Here is a 17,978-nt window from a genome sequence, read left to right as displayed (position 1 = left end):
AGTAAAACTCGCTTTCGCTGTGAAAACTGTCGTTATCGCTATCCATGCTGTAAAATTAATGCTATTCTCCTGAGAAATGCTGGCAAAATTTATAAGATTTTTGATAATCTTATAAATAAATCTTATAAAAAAAGATAAATGTTGACAAAAAAATGCTACTATGTTTATTGTTGTTGTGAACGAGCGAGTCGCCAGAGGTCTGTAACCAGGGTCCGTAACTGTGGTCCGTATCGTAGGATATGGACCTGCTCGCCAGCCAATCAGAGTGCAGGATTTAATGGAAACCGGACTGTGAAAAAAATAAATGGAATTACAGTGTGTGTTAAACAAAAAAGTGTTTTGCACACACTATCTATTTGTTCAGAATAATGTGTTCACATTTGCTTACTTCCCTAGTATACTTAAGTTATTCCACAAAATCAAGTCGTACATGAGCTGATAGCTGACGAGGCACGTAGTACTGAGTCGTCTTTAAGGCATGTCCGACGAGATTGAGTGGAATAACTTATTCTCTCCACATTCACTGGGTTTTAAGAAACGGAGCATTTGTATATTTATTTTTTGCAAATTCAATAAATAAAACGTCTGACAAAATCATTTCCGTTTAGAATGTAAACAAACCGGTGAAATTACATTAGCAATTTGTGAAAAATGCGATAATAATAATTCTTGAAAAATAAAAAAAAGATACGTTCTTACCATCAAATACTTTCATTCCATATTTTATTGCTTTTATTTCATCCTCGGTTGGTTCAGCAACACGTGCCGCCATTTTCTTCTTCTTCTTCTTCTTCTGATTCTTCTTTAGGGTTTTTTTTTTTTTTGGTGGTTGGCAAACCAACTTGAAGGTGCTTTACCGCCACCGACTAGGCTGGAGTGTGGAACAGGAGATATTGGGAGGAAAAAAACCCAAACAAAAACTGTATTGTTTTAGCTATTTCTGTTTCTTTTAAATACTTGATAACAAAGTGGTATATCTGAGTTGATGTGCTCTGCCATTTTGTTTTTCTCTACTCACGGTATATGAGCTGATATCCTAGTAGTAGAGTAGCCAATCAGAGCACACGATTGCTCATATCCAGTGAATGTGGATAGAATAAATACAGATATTTATATCAGATACCAGACTGCATGTCAAAAATGTTTGATATCTTACATTTGTTTGTTATGTTTGTCTGTTTAGATTTTCAAGATGACCAACCTAAAGGTAAATTCACTTTCTTTCATTTATATTTAGGACTTACAGTCTTACCTAGATCTTGTTAATAGTGATAGTCTTTTCAGGGTAAACAAAACAGTAAGGGCCTGAATCCAGAAATGTGTTTTTTTGCACTGACAGTGTTTGTTTCCTATACAAATCCTATGAAGTCCAGCAGTGACGGCGCTAAATCACCCTCAGCGTACAAATGTTTTTTACACTGAGCTCAGCTTTCAGTTGAAAGTACTATAGTTCAACTTTTGGAACAGTGCTGACCTCGTCACCGTCACGTCTCTCTCATCGACCAATCAAAATCAAGAAGGGGGCGGGACTTACAATATCAATCCTGGAGGAGAAACTGATCCAGGTTGTTACTGACAACCCAGTTATTTATGATCTAACACCGCACATTGAATTCCCATGTTGAGAACTGGTGCCAAGACCAGGAAGTGATTTCTATCCATCGTTTGAGCGAACCTTTCGAAAGTAAATAGAAACTTGACGTTCACAGCAAAGGAATACAGAAGTGCTTGATGTTTTTTGTAACCAGAAACTTTTGAGAGAAGTGCTCTAGAAGCGGGTGGCACGGTGGTGTAGTGGTTAGCGCTGTCGCCTCACAGCAAGAAGGTCCTGGGTTCGAGCCCCGTGGCCGGCGAGGGCCTTTCTGTGTGGAGTTTGCATGTTCTCCCCGTGTCCGCGTGGGTTTCCTCCGGGTGCTCCGGTTTCCCCCACAGTCCAAAGACATGCAGGTTAGGTTAACTGGTGACTCTAAATTGAGCGTAGGTGTGAATGTGAGTGTGAATGGTTGTCTGTGTCTATGTGTCAGCCCTGTGATGACCTGGCGACTTGTCCAGGGTGTACCCCGCCTTTCGCCCGTAGTCAGCTGGGATAGGCTCCAGCTTGCCTGCGACCCTGTAGAAGGATAAAGTGGCTACAGAGAATGAATGAATGCTCTAGAAGCACTCTGAAATTTTTTTTTGCACTGCCAGCACAAAAAAAAAAAAAAAAGCATCTGGTGGACACATGCCCTAAAGGCGTCTTTTGGGTTCATGTTGTTAAAGCCAGCTTCGCACAAATCTTATACGTTTTTGTGTGTATGGAAGGTACAGAAACAGTTTTGTAAGGGAACTTTTTTCTCACTAATTTACAGCAGTACAGTAACATCTGCCCCTTTTCCACCAAAGCAGTTCCAGGGCTGGTTCGGGGCCAGTGCTTAGTTTGGAACCGGGTTTTCTGTTTCCACTGACAAAGAACTGGCTCTGGGGCCAGAAAAACCGGTTCCAGGCTAGCACCAACTCTCTGCTGGGCCAGAGGAAAGAACCGCTTACGTCAGCGGGGGGCGGAGTTGTTAAGACCAACAACAATAACAAGACCGTGAAAGATCGCCATTTTTAAGCGACGAGAAGCAGCAGCTGTACAAACGCGAAGTCATCCATTATTGTTGTAGTTGCTGGTTATTCTCCGTGTTGTTGTTGCTTCGATATTCGCGCCAAGGTTTATGCAAACGTAGTGACGTAACTAACGTATACAGCGACGTAATGATGTGGCTTCGCTTAGCACCGCGAGCTATGGAAAAGCAAACTGGTTCTCAGCTGGCTCGCAAGTTGAACGAGTTGTGAACCAGCACCGGCACTGGCCCCGAACCAGCCCTGGAACTGATTTGGTGGAAAAGGGGTAATCGTCTACACAGTGAAAGAACAGTGTATTTGAAATACATGTTGACACTCTTAGAAAAACAGCTCTCCAAAGATCGTCTTGGTTTCCTAAACAGTTCCAGTCACAAAACTCTCGGGTTCTTCATAAAACCTTTAAAGTGACACAGGTCGATGTATTAAAAAGACGAATAGTACCCCGTGGAGCTGGAATAACCCCTAAGTACGGTACTTGAATCACACGCTGTATTGCCCGCTGCCTCATGCCTGTGAAGGAGAATGAGCTGGAAAAACACTGCATGCTAATGTATACACTTGGGTACGGAAACAGCCGAAGTTTATCCGAACTGGCTGCCGAGCCGAGCGAGCGATTTGTAAACAGACTAACACGTGATTAGGGCGTCCGGCATTAGGAAATAAAATGTATTGAAACAAGATGATGCATACCAGCTATGGGGATGGGTATCAGCTCGAACAATTCAGAAAGGGGAGTGGATTAAATGATTCCTGAACCTTCGTCACTTTAAGGATCTAACAAACTCTTTATGCCTCCTTCGCCATGGATCTATTTCTTTTAGGGTTTCTTGAGGTTTCTTTGATCGATTCAGGCGTTCTGATGTCTTGTATGGTTCTACTTGGAACATTTTCTGAAAGGGAAATACTGAAAGGTGGCATGACGGTGCCATGGTTAGCACTGCCGCCTCATCCTTTATCAAAAAGAAGTATACTTCAGGTTCATTTTATTAAGTTTACTTCAGTAAAGCTAAGGTATATTTCCTTAAGTATACTTTTGTGTACTGAGTATACTGATATCAATGTACTTACTTGTAAGTAAACTAATCTAATACTTCTTGGGACTAAATTGGCCCACTTTTAGTTTATAAAAAGTCTACTTTATGTCTAAGAGAAGTAAACTCTGAGTATACAACTAGTATTTTTTTATTTTGTACTGCAAGTATACCACAAGTAAACTTATATACTAATAGTTTACTAGTTTTGTACTTGTAGTCCACTCTTTAGTTTACAAAAGCGTACTTCATAGTATACTGGAAATATACTATGAGTTTACTTGTTTTATACTTCTAGTCCACTTTTTAGTTTACTAAAGTATACTTTGTAGTATACTGGAAATATACTACTGGTTTACTCGTTACACACTTCTAGTCCACTTTTTAGTTTTGAAGTATACTGCAATTACCCTTCTAGGTACACTACTGTTCAAAAGTTTGGGGTCACCCAGACAATTTTGTGTTTTCCACGAAAAGTCACCCTTTTATTTACCACCATAAGTTGTAAAATGAATAGAAAATATAGTCAAGACATTTTTCTGGCCATTTTGAGCATTTAATCGACCCCACAAATGTGATGCTCCAGAAACTCAATCTGCTCAAAGGAAGGTCAGTTTTATAGCTTCTCTAAAGAGCTCAACTGTTTTCAGCTGTGCTAACATGATTGTACAAGGGTTTTCTAATCATCCATTAGCCTTCTGAGGCAATGAGCAAACACATTGTACCATTAGAACACTGGAGTGAGAGTTGCTGGAAATGGGCCTCTATACACCTATGGAGATATTGCACCAAAAACCAGACATTTGCAGCTAGAATAGTCATTTACCACATTAGCAATGTATAGAGTGGATTTCTGATTAGTTTAAAGTGATCTTCATTGAAAAGAACAGTGCTTTTCTTTCAAAAATAAGGACATTTCAGAGTGACCCCAAACTTTTGAACGGTAGTGTATACTATTAGTTTTCTAGCCCGAACCCTTACCTCATGCACACTACCAGGAGACAACCGAAGTGTTTTGAGTTGACCACAAACTTATGGTACATGTAGGTTTAAAAGATGGGATTTAAAACATCCTGCTGTAGATCACAAAGAAGCCAATATGTGTGAAAAAGCAGTATTTTATAGGCTACTATCAAAAGGATAAGCAAAACTACAGGGCGAGTACACTTAAACATAAGGCACGAATATTTTAATACTTTATTACACTTTTGTTAAGTATGTCTTGATCAGTGCGGCACGGTGGTGTAGTGGTTAGCGCTGTCGCCTCACAGCAAGAAGGTCTGGGTTCGAGCCCCGGGGCCGGCGAGGGCCTTTCTGTGTGGAGTTTGCATGTTCTCCCCGTGTCCGCGTGGGTTTCCTCCGGGTGCTCCGGTTTCCCCCACAGTCCAAAGACATGCAGGTTAGGTTAACTGGTGACTCTAAATTGACCGTAGGTGTGAATGTGAGTGTGAATGGTTGTCTGTGTCTATGTGTCAGCCCTGTGGTGACCTGGCGACTTGTCCAGGGTGTACCCCACCTTTCGCCCGTAGTCAGCTGGGATAGGCTCCAGCTTGCCTGCGACCCTGTAGAACAGGATAAAGCGGCTACAGATAATGAGATGTCTTGATCAAAAGTTTCAGTATACAGTAAGCTTAATATACTTAGACTTTTCTATATACTTTTCAGTATAAGCCAAGTATACTTATGTATAACTTTATTAAGTATATCTCTGATAAGTCAATAAAAAGTCAACTGAAAGCATACTCTCTTATTTTTAGTTTAAAAGAAGTATACTAGAAGCACACTTGAATAAACTTCTTTTTTGTAAGGGATAGTAAGAAGGGTCTGGGTTTGAACCTCACGGCTGACGGGGGCCTGTCTGTGTGGAGCTTGTGTGAGTTTCTTCCAGGTGCTCTGGTTTCCCAGACAGTTCAAAGACATGCAGGTTACTGTAGGTAAAATACTCTGCCAATGGTGTTGCACAAGCCAGTGCATACTTAGTGTCAGTCCCAAGCCTGGATAGATTGGGGAGGGATATCAGGAAGGACATTTGGTATTAAAAACAAAAACAACAACCCTATGCCAGATCAAATATGTGGATAATGATAAAGAAACTGAAAAAGCTTTAAAGTGAATATCACGGGTAAATTCAGGAGCAAGATCAATGTAATTCTCCTATTTTATATTAAACTTTGGTCAAATATTTGTCACATTTTGCATTTTGTGCAATTTTTTTACCTTGTGCAATACCAGAAAAATTCAGTTGAAATCAAGCCATTTGAGGTGAATTGGTCCGCCTCTGAAAATACTTGGCATTTGGATTTCCCGGCAAACATTGATTTTCGTGACGTCGCGTGCGGGACGCCTCCTTCTGAATCCTACGTCAGTGCTGGTTTGTTTGTGAGAAAACGACCTGGTGGTTTTCTGCAAATTTCTTCAACGTTATTGCGTAATTATTAAAATGGTTAACAGATGTATCGTAGGAGGGTGTAGCAACACCAATCTTGATGGGATTAATACTCATCGTTTCCCAAAAGACCGGACAATGAGAGAGAAATGGGAGCGCTTGGTCTACACAGGCTGTGCACTGAAACCGTGCAAAGCTCTCGCAGCCTGCTGGCGCTTCCGCAGGTAACGTCACGAATCTGGCTCCAGACTCCCTTGGGATTTTTCCAGACGCGTTTTGTTATTTTATTTTTTTCTGCTGTAGACAGATGACCTTGTGCAAAATTACCCTTCTGGATGAGTGTGTAAAGGGACATACTTTCATATTAAAAAAAATGAAATTGGTCTAGAATATGCACTTTAAGGGTACAAGTTAGAGTCTTTCTTACTAAGAGTGTGTTCATAACTTCAGAGTGAGTCATGAAACTGTGTGGCCCACAGAAGCTCACAGGAGCCGTTGCTTTTTCAAGGAAAATATCTCCATAGGAAATGCTGCGCTCTGAAATACAGTATGTCCAGAGTTCCTTTCCCAGTAGGACAGGGCTCTACAGTAACTTTTGAAACCACTTGTCCTGTCGGGCAAGTTGAAAGGAAATTTACTTGTCCGAATGTGAAGTTGACTTGTCCGAAGAAAAATTTGAGAAACCCCCCCCACAAATAAACTATTTGTAATAAACTAATTTCACCAGAATTACTTTAACACAAAAATCTATTCACTGCAGAAAAAAATTGGACTCCATCAATCATTAATTTATTTATGAGAAATTGAAAACCAGAAAATTAAAATTATATATATTTTCATTTTTAAATTATTAACTTTGAATATATATCCTCCACTGATTAATTGTTGTTGTCTAATTATTCATTGTGGCTCCTGTATGGTATTTAATGGTTGCGATGAAAGTTGCGGTGTTTTAGGTTTTTGTTGCGATTACATTGCGGGAGGAAGTGAAAGTTGCGAGAAATTGTTGCGATTTTCTCTTTTTGTGATTAAAATTGAGTGATATGTTAAATATTAAGTTATTACTGAAAAACTATTGATTAAAAAAACAAAGACACTGAGAAATGGTCCTATAAACAACTTTACCAATATAAAAGATTACCAGGACTACAAAAATGCAGAAAAATAGGCTTTACTTATCCAAATGCACCTGTTGGTTCAACAGTTAAAGTGCAGAGAACCTCACAGCACAACATGAAGTTACCTTAAAATATAATATAAATGCCTCAGCTTTCATGTAAGAAAAAAAAAAAAACTATTAATACTAGTACTGTGTGCAGGCAGTCTCTCCTGAAGACTAAATTAAACAATTATAAACTAATAAAATAAATGGCTCAGGCTTCATAGAAGAAAAAAAACAATTTGAACAGAATCTCACAGTATGATGCTGAAGCTGCCTAAACAATGGAAAATAAAATACCATTTTGGCAAAAATGTTGGCATCCATTAATTTCTTGTATTAAGTAAAAAAATAATGTAAAGTGCGCACAGTCCTTCACTGTAAACATAACACACTTTCAGTAACAATTTAAGCCTACATAAACACTGACTCGCACATGCTGCTTCTCGGAAGTAAGGCGGAAGGTAGTTTGTCGACGTCACCTCAAGACGATGCCAACGATTGGTCAAATTTGCGGGAAAGTTGCGGTGATTGGATATAATTGCAACACCACCCTGAATTCGCGGGGATTGGTCGAATTTGCGTTGAAGTTGCAAATCGCAACATCGCGAAATCCTGGAGGGTCTGATAAACGACCGTTTCCTTTTCAGCTCAAATACACGAAGCGGTATTGGCCGGTTTCGCAAGCGGAATATTGTGCATGCGCACATCGCTCTTTCCGAGTAGAAACATCCGGCGATTCATCAAAACAGTATGTCGAGTGAGATGCTTCGGAAATCATGTGAATAAACTGATAAATTTGATATGTAACCCGAATATCGGCGTATTTAACTGAGACGATGAACTTGTCCAACATAAAGGATCACTTGTCCCAGACAACCGTTAATGTCGAGCCCTGTAGGATTGTATCTGTTCAGGAAACACTGAAACACTAATGGATCATTAATCACTTGCCAGATCAGGAAGCATTTTTAAATGTGGACTCGTGGCTTTTTAATGTCTGATTTTTAACATGAATAAAATATCTGCTCAAGAGAAAAAAAAAAAGCTGGTCTTTGTGGTACTCCGTGCTCTGAAAACAGGAAAAACATCGGTCAACTTGGAAAGCTCCACCTCTTGCACTATCACGTAGTCGCTCTTGCCTCGGCTTATATTTTTGCCATTGTGGATGATTACAGTGTTTCTGGCACAAGAGTGTTCCTTGGTAATGGCACCATTACTGTCGACTGTTCTTCTGAGGTGTGACTAGAAACTTTTTCATGTACAGTCTGGAAATATGTGGATATTTTGTGTCCTTTTGTTGTTCTTTTGTCTAAAACATGAGGCACTTTCTAACCGTCCTTCCCTTCCATTTATTATCTTTAGCTCATCTGGCCATAAGGCCGATGAGTTATTCCCATGGCGTGGCGTCCGTCGTCTACAATTCAGTTAAATCGTACGGTATCTCCTCCGTCAGTTCTCCATGGATTTCTGTTCTGATTGTTTTGTCTGAAAGAACTCATCACTTCACACAAAACTTGTTCGTTGTTTTGTCAGATTCTTTGCTAACGAGTTACTAATTAGGCCAAAGTAACGCATTTTCCAGGTCTGTCACTCGAATTGTATCTCCTCTCTCATTTCTCATCCGATTCCAGTTCTGATCGATGTTTTGGGTAGATCTTCCTTTGAGGAACAAAGGGCGTATTCACACCTACGTTGTTTGGTCCGGACCAAATGACCAAACGAACCAAATTTCCCTTGGTCCGGACCTTTTGGGTTGGTCTGAATACAAACCACCGAACTCTGGTCCGGACCAAACAAGCGGACCGAGACCGAGCTGCAAGGTCAGACTCGGTCCGGACCAAAGGAACCCTGGTGCGGATCTTTTGGAGGTGTGAAAGCAGACCGGACCTAATCCGACAGTTTTGCTTTTTTGTACCTCGGGAGCTTCCGTCGTTTGTCGAGCATTATGGGAAACAGAGTCTTGACACTCCACCGCAAAGTGCAAACACTGTTTCGGTTGTCAAGGGAACCTTACAACAGTCGTTCAGTCATTCAGACCAGTGGTAGGCTAGACTACAGAGTACAAAAAATGAGTAGGGGGCAAACGTGGGCCGAGGAAGAAACGCGTACCCTTGTGGATATATGGGCAGATGTCCACATATCTGAGCTTTTGGAGAGAACACACAAAAATGCCGACGTGTTTGCTGTATTCAGTGAGAAAATGAAGGAGAAGGGGTTCACGCGCTCCCCAGAACAATGTCGGCTAAAAGTGAAGAAACTCCGTCAGACCTACATTAAAATCAGGGACATTTTTTCAAAAAGTGGCGGTACTAGCGACGCAAAAAAGAAATTCATCTATTGCGTGAAGAGCCAGAACTGTCACAACATGATGTGTGCTCATCAGCGCTATCCTCCGTAGCCGCCTTGCCCTTTGTCGTCGTCGTTGATAAATTACTTGTACAACAGCATAGTAATCGCACAATTGTGAAAACAGTAAAAACTGGAAAAAACATATAGCTTTGATGACATTAAAAAGAATAAGAGCACGGAAAGCCTCCATGACTACTTTTGAACTTAACGCTTTGTGCGCGTGTCGTCTCTGACCAATAGCTGAACGACCTCAGGGCGCGTGGCTTTGTTGACAGATTTTGGTCCGCTTACTAAAATGTACAGTGTGAAAGCGAACCACACCAAAATGAAAAAATAAAAAAAACATTTGGTTCAGACCAAAGCAAGTGAACTATCGAACTATCCTGGTCTGAATACACTCAAAAACTCGGTCGTTTGTTTCTTGATTTTCCTGTTGTAAACAATTTGTTTATTTTCAGTTAAATCATGTCTCCTCCCTCCTTCAGTTCTCAATAGATTTCAGTTCTGATTGTTTCGTTTGAAAGAACTAGTCCTTCTGCACAAAACTTGATCATTGCATTGTCAAATTTTTGCTGACGAACTGCTAATTAGGTCAACTTAACGAATTTTGGGACTTCTCATCAGAATTGTATCTCTTCTCGCAGTTCGTACCTGGTTTCAGAACCGGTTGATGTTTTGGGTAGATCTTTCCTCGGGGAACAAAACTTGGTCGTTTGTTTTTTGATTTTCTTGTTGTAAACCATTTGTTTACAGCTTTGTTTATTTTCAGTTAAATCGTGTCTCCTCCCTCAGTTCTCAATGGATTTTAGTTCTGATTGTTTTATTTGAAAGAACTAGACCTTCTGTACAACACTTGGTCATTGTACTGTCAGTTTTTTTGCTAAGAAGTTGGTAATCAGGGTGGTGTAGTGGTTAGCACTGTCGTGTCACAGCAAGAAGGTTCTGGGTTCGAGCCTAGTAGCCGACAGGGGCCTTTCTGTGTAGAGTTTGCATGTTCTCCCTGTGTCCGCGTGGGTTTCCTCCAGGTGCTCTGGTTTCCCCCACAGTCCAAAGACATGCAGGTTAGGTTAACTGGTGACTCTAAATTGACCGTAGGTGTGAATGGTTGTTTGTCTCTATTGCTGTGTTCACACTTATACCGGTACGAAAGTGGTATAACTGTATCGATACAAAGTATACCGGTACAGTTTAGTGCATCTGTCCACACTAGCGAGAAATGTTTGCGGTTTTCTTTCACGGTAGTTGAAATGCGCGTACGTGAAATGTTTCCGTGGTTACCGAGTAACTTCCTTCTGAGAATATATGGCATCCGTTATTTCGAGATCTTGAGAAAACAAAACAATTATTCCATGATCTCAGCTGGATCACTGTATCTCTGTCGGTAGAGACGAAGCCGGGCCAGTCTTCTGCGGAGGTGCCGCGGACTAATTTTGAAATGATCCCTTATTAAAAGACTTAATGCAATCTCTCCCTGTGTCAACCCCTGATCAAAATATCGCCTTATTAGGTGATCGATTATTCCAGACATTCTAATGACCAAAGTTGCGTCTATACAGAATGAGAAATAGCCCCAAAGTCAGCATATCACAAGTCTCTTGGCGCACCTGAATGAACCATTTCTCAGCTGTTTACTCGAGATCATGAAATAATTGTTTTGTTTTCTCGAGATCTCGAATTAGTTGTGTTGTTTTATCGAGATCCTGAATTATTTATGTCGTTATCTCGGGATAACAAGGTGAATTAAAAAAAAGGATTATATGAAGGGCCTCTCTCGGCTTCCGTACGGATGAAACAACGTGTGTGTGCTTTTTGTTGTCAATGTACAGTCTGTATTTCTGGTGGTCATTTATTCAGTCGAATCGTATAAAACGCGCGCGGCAGTTGAGAAAGAAACAAACGAATCTCCGTTCTTCACTATTTTATTCAGCGAAGACATCGATTGAGGTGTGTGACTTTGCGCATGCGCATTATATTTGTATCGATACAGAGTCACTTGGCGGCACGGTGGTGTAGTGGTTAGCGCTGTCGCCTCACAGCAAGAAGGTCCGGGTTCGAGCCCCGGGGCCGGCGAGGGCCTTTCTGTGCGGAGTTTGCATGTTCTCCCCGTGTCCGCGTGGGTTTCCTCCGGGTGCTCCGGTTTCCCCCACAGTCCAAAGACATGCAGGTTAGGTTAACTGGTGACTCTAAATTGACCGTAGGTGTGAATGGGAGTGTGAATGGTTGTCTGTGTCTATGTGTCAGCCCTGTGATGACCTGGCGACTTGTCCAGGGTGTACCCCGCCTTTCACCCGTAGTCAGCTGGGATACGCTCCAGCTTGCCTGCGACCCTGTAGAAGGATAAAGCGGCTAGAGATAATGAGCTGAGATGAGATGAGACAGAGCCGCTTCATCTGTCCACACTACAGCGAAGCGCAACAGTACCGATACTGTGATGGAAATTAGTAATTAGGTCAACTTAACACATTTTCTTCTGACTTGAATTGTATCTCCTCTCTCATTTATCATGCGAATTCAGTTCTGATCAATGTTTTGGGTCGATCTTCCCTTTGGGGAACAAAATTTAATCCTTTGTTGATTTTCCTGTCGTAAACAATTAGTCGTGGAGGTTGGTCCTCTCTCACATTGTCACATTTCAGTTCTGTTTGATATTTTGGTAGTCATGGTTGTTTTGATGGCAGGCCAGATGAGCGACTCTGTCCTTGACACTCTGGTTCCATTTATTATCTTTTCCTTCCCTTCTCTCTAACTTAATTTTTCATTGTCAGAACTAATGACACCCATGTCACTGGTAACGCAACTGTCTACTGTGCTTCTCAGGTGTGACAAACATTTTTAAGGACAATCTGGAAAGTTTTGGATATTTGCTGATGAATAGTGACCTATAAGTATTCCTGGTTGGATTCAGACTCGCACAGTTAGGATATGGAAATCTGAATATGAACGAAAGAAGTCCCAGCACATCGTAACAGAAAGGACACGTAGTAAAATACATGCACTTATGTAAATAAGTCATAGCAGTATGACCATAGCGTCTCGGGTAGTATTAGTTTATGAAAGCTTGTGTGCTTTATTTTGGTCTTTGTTTGCTCCTCGTATCATGAAATCCCTGTGGGACTTTCCGTGTGTTTTTAACAAGCGTGCAATTCAGAAACGCTGCAGTTCTGATGAATAAAATACCCCATAACTCTTACATAAGCGTCAGACAGTCCAGCACACGGAAGCAATTACTGCGGTGGTCTTGTGATCCAGTGCTTGGTGATCTCAGATGGTATTTTTAAAGCCATTTGTAGAACATTTTGCAAACACACTTCTACAGTGGTGCTTGAAAGTTTGTGAACCCTTTAGAATTTTCTATATTTCTGCATAAATATGACCTAAAACATCATCAGATTTTTACACAAGTCCTAAAAGTAGATAAAGAGAACCCAGTTAAACAAATGAGACAAAAATATTATACTTGGTCATTTATTTATTGAGGAAAATGACCCAATATTACATATCTGTGAGTGGCAAAAGTATGTGAACCTTTGCTTTCAGTATCTGGTGTGACCCCCTTGTGCAGCAATAACTGCGACTAAACGTTTGCGGTAACTGTTGATCAGTCCTGCACACCGGCTTGGAGGAATTTTAGCCCGTTCCTCCGTACAGAACAGCTTTAACTCTGGGATGTTGGTGGGTTTCCTCACATGAACTGCTCGCTTCAGGTCCTTCCACAACATTTCCATTGGATTAAGGTCAGGACTTTGACTTGGCCATTCCGAAACATTCACTTTATTCTTCTTTAACCATTCTTTGGTAGAACGACTTGTGTGCTTAGGGTCGTTGTCTTGCTGCATGACCCACCTTCTCTTGAGATTCAGTTCATGGACAGATGTCCTGATATTTTCCTTTAGAATTCGCTGGTATAATTCAGAATTCATTGTTCCATCAATGTTGGCAAGCCGTCCTGGCCTAGATGCAGCAAAACAGCAAACCATGATACTGCCACCACCATGTTTCACAGATGGGATAAGGTTCTTATGCTGGAATGCAGTGTTTTCCTTTCTCCAAGCATAACGCTTCTCATTTCAACCAAAAAGTTCTATTTTGGTCTCATCCGTCCACAAAACATTTTTCCAATAGCCTTCTGGCTTGTCCACGTGATCTTTAGCAAACTGCAGACGAGCAGCAATGTTATTTTTGGAGAGCAGTGGCTTTCTCCTTGCAACCCTGTCATGCACACCATTGTTGTTCAGTGTTCTCCTGATGGTGGACTCATGAACATTAACATTAGCCAATGTGAGAGAGGCCTTCAGTTGCTTAGAAGTTACCCTGGGGTCCCTTTGTGACCTCGCCGACTATTACACACCTTGCTGTTGGAGTGATCTTTGTTAGTCGACCACTCCTGGGGAGGGTAACAATGGTCTTGAATTTCCTCCATTTGTACACAATCTTTCTTACTGTGGATTGGTGGAGTCCAAACTCTTTAGAGATGGTTTTGTAACCTTTTCCAGCCCGATGAACGTCAACAGCGCTTTTTCTGAGGTCCTCAGAAATCTCCTTTGTTCGTGCCATGATACACTTCCACAAACATGTGTTGTGAAGATCAGACTTTGATAGATCCCTGTTCTTGAAATAAAACAGGGTGCCCACTCACACCTGACTCTCATCCCATTGATTGAAAACACCTGACTCTAATTTCACCTTCAAATTAACTGCTAATCTTAGAGGTTCACATACTTTTGCCACTCACAGATATGTAATATTGGATCATTTTCCTCAATAAATAAATGACCAAGTATAATATTTTTGTCTCATTTGTTTAACTGGGTTCTCTTTATCTACTTTTAGGACTTGTGTGAAAATCTGATGATGTTTTAGGTATCGGTCTAATACTGTATTTCTGTGTGGATGCCTTGATTTCATCTGGCTTCATTCTTCATTTTGATCACACATGATATTGGCAGTTCTTGGTTGTGTCACTAATGGAGCGTTTTTGGTTGTTTTAAAACATAATAGAAAGCATGGTTTGCTTGGTTTTCTTTGGCTGTCCATTATGTGAGAGACAGTGCCCTAAAATCTCTGCTTCGATATCCTGTCGTTGCAGAACCATACCCGCAGTGGCTGAAGCTCCTGACGTTGCTACGGGTAGGAGATAACTTGCCAGAAGGCCTCCATGCCTGGATTGCCAACTTGAAACAAGTTGTAATGTCCCTTCTAGAAACTCTGCTGGAGCTCCTGGACTCAGCAGAAGCAGAGAAGCAGTCTTGATGATCCAATAGGCAGCGAGTCTCTTTGTCTGGTTTCATTAAAAGCAAGAGGCGTGTTTGAGCAAGTTACGAAAGGTGGTTTGGTGGTGTGATTGTTGTCGGTATTTCTTTTAATATGAAGCTTTGTCTGTCTGGAGTTGCTCAGTCTTTGCGTTGGGATATGGGATGTGTTCGTAATTGTTTTGTCTTTCTTGAACTCTGACGTACGAGAAGCTACTAGATCTGAAATTGTTCTTTTATCTGAACCAGGAGCCACTTTTCAACCGTCCCTTCCTTCCTTTCATTATTTTTAATGGACATATCCTTCTTTGTATTTCCCTTCCTACACAATTTCAGCCTTTTTCCCACATTCACAACGACCCTTCTTCCTTGAACTCACTGAATCCCTGCTCACAATCCACTCGTGGTGGTTTTAGTAATGTTTGTAATTGGCTCGAGTTGCAAACCAAACCAGCTCCTCCTCTGAGGTTTTCTGGTATGAAGTCATCCCCTGAGGGCTGTTAATGGTACATTCCTCTCCAAAAGTAGCCGAGCTACTTACGTTCTCCCAAAACTCCCAACTCTTTAAAGCTCACATGTACTGTACTTTGTTTTTGTTTCATCCATTCAGAATTAAAAACGTCACACCACACAGGTACATTAGAAATAATTCTGCAAGAGATTTTCCAATATTAAAAAAATATTTTAAAAAATATTCTAATTAATATAATTAGCAAAACCTTCTCAAATTTCACTAGATTGAATAAATTGTTTACATTTAAGGCCCGGTCCTACAATACCGATATCTGTAAGTATAGCTATAACTATAACGATAACTGTAAATAAATTGGCCCCCTGCAGTTTATGTGGTCGGTGCTCACACCAGACCGATAACGATGCCTATAGCCCAGGCTTGGGTTTATCCGTATCGGTGAAATTGCTTCTGGAGCGATTTTTCCAGGCCTGGACTTGATCCGATAAAACATCTGATCAATCAGGTAATTGTTTACATGTGACGTTGTCTGAGCACATCCCATTTTCCCCGGGCATCTTTGTACATCCTTGTTGCATCATGAAGTCACAGAATACGGATTCACGGAAAATAAAAATATAATACAAAGTACGGATCTTTTATTCATGGATATATGATATTTTCCGTGAAATATCAATAGTAAATTAATACACATATAAATGCAGGTAAGATATTTTCATTATGAACTTTGGCCGTCCAAACATTTAATTGTTTCAGACTTCTTTATTTTTTTTATCTGTGATGCATCATCCGTATGAAATCGGTAACCAGTCTGTAACATACTGAAACGTCCGCGACCAGTCCGTAAATGATTAGCATCTGTGATGCATCGGTATTAAAATCCGTAACCACTCCGTATTTTGTATACTTTTTTATTTATTATATTTCCATAATCCATGACCTGTCCGTATTATGTCAGCCACTGGAGTGTGTACATGGGTTGTTTTGAAGTCCAAGCTGTACAGTATGACCTGGAATAATGTGCTACTACTTGGAAAAAACTTCCATGACTATTCCTAAGTTGCATGCATTTATTTCCCCGAGTGTCAGGACCAAGCGATATTATAGTTGTGGTGTTTCTGTTCCAGACTGCAACTAAATTCAGGCAGAGGGACAGTCAGAGTTATAGTTATAGGTATAGTCATAGTTATCAGTGTTGTGGGACCGGGCCCTTCAACTGAATTTCTAGTACATTAGGTATTAGAAAATTGTAACTCGTAAGATTTTCTTAGCCCCAAATAGATTTCTTTCTTCAACCCAAACAGCATTTTACAGACTTTGAGTAATGTTGGTCTTTCTGGATGAGTAACTAAATACTGATTCTGAAAACCTTGCTTAAAAATAAGACTTACTTTTCCTAATTAACCACAAGCCTGTTCATTACAGCAATTCAAAATAAATCTGGCAAAGCAGCAAAGGTGTATTAATAACACGAACTGAAACCAGCCGTGCATATGAGCTAGTCTTGCAACTATTTTATTTTAATATTATACAAACAGAAAGTTAATGAGTCTATGCAAATAATTAGTCAAAAAAGCCAAATCCGTATCAGCAACACCCTGTTTAATTTCATGGACAATAAAATAAGGAACAGATTAAAAAATAAGTGTTGAAGTTGTTCACTTTGGGTGTCTGATTTCATTTCCACAACTTCACAATTTCTTTGGTTAATGTTCCGCACATCAATGGCTTTTTTAAGCGATAATTTGCTGTTATTTTATACAGTATACTTTTTCTATTATACTGACTGACTGTGGTTCAAGGATACGTATTGACATGTCATGTTGCATATGATCAATATTTATCTCATCTCATTATCTCTAGCCGCTTTATCCTGTCCTACAGGGTCGCAGGCAAGCTGGAGCCTATCCCAGCTGACTACGGGCGAAAGGCGGGGTACACCCTGGACAAGTCGCCAGGTCATCACAGGGCTGATACATAGACACAGACAACCATTCACACTCACATTCACACCTACGGTCAATTTAGAGTCACCAGTTAACCTAACCTGCATGTCTTTGGACTGTGGGGGAAACCGGAGCACCCGGAGGAAACCCACGCGGACACGGGGAGAACATGCAAACTCCACACAAAAAGGCCCTCGCCGGCCCCGGGGCTCGAACCCGGACCTTCTTGCTGTGCGGCGACAGCGCTAACCACTACACCACCGTGCCGCCATCAATATTTATATGTCAGTAAATTAAGACATAATTTTGGTCACATGACTTTTTTATTCTGCACTTGGCGAATCCCAAAATGAATGCCAAAATATTTAAATAATATTGGCTGGCGTTGAGTGGTATATCAGCTATATTCCATTCAGCTAGCATGATATTGAACGAGTCGAAGATGAGAAGCTGAATGGAATATATCTGATAGACCATGAAAAAAAAGCTAGCCAATATTATTATTAGTAGTAGTATTATACATCCACACTCTCTTCATATCAGCATTCTCGAAGGCCAACGCTAGCTTACCTGCGAGTCAGCGCTGTCAGCAGTGAAGTCGCCTTCCAGCCGGTATAGCGTTCATCAGTAGTGTTAGTGAATGCTAATAAAGGAGTCAGGTCGGTGGTGTAGTGGTTAGCGCTGTCGCCTCACAGCAAGAAGGTCCTGGGTTCGAGCCCCGTGGCCGGCGAGAGCCTTTCTGTGCGGAGTTTGCATGTTCTCCCCGTGTCTGCATG

At 40.9% G+C, this 17,978-nt stretch overlaps 1 protein-coding gene across 2 annotated transcripts in view; it reads left to right on the top strand.

Annotated features, from left to right (window-relative positions):
* Positions 1-17,978, top strand: part of cd99 (CD99 molecule) — a 100,504-nt gene that overhangs the window by 53,682 nt on the left and 28,844 nt on the right. Inside the window, exons 13-14 of one of the 2 annotated variants that reach the window (XM_060898993.1) lie at positions 1,184-1,207; positions 14,622-14,662. In XM_060898993.1, coding sequence (XP_060754976.1) covers positions 1,184-1,207; positions 14,622-14,662 — 65 coding nt within the window. The remainder of the gene's footprint in view (positions 1-1,183; positions 1,208-14,621; positions 14,663-17,978) is intronic. The other variant, XM_060898994.1, reaches the window with a different exon arrangement.

The sequence above is a fragment of the Neoarius graeffei genome, chromosome 18 (genome assembly GCF_027579695.1).
Source record: "Neoarius graeffei isolate fNeoGra1 chromosome 18, fNeoGra1.pri, whole genome shotgun sequence".
Lineage (NCBI taxonomy): Eukaryota > Metazoa > Chordata > Actinopteri > Siluriformes > Ariidae > Neoarius > Neoarius graeffei.
This window is presented reverse-complemented; position numbering and strand designations above follow the sequence as displayed.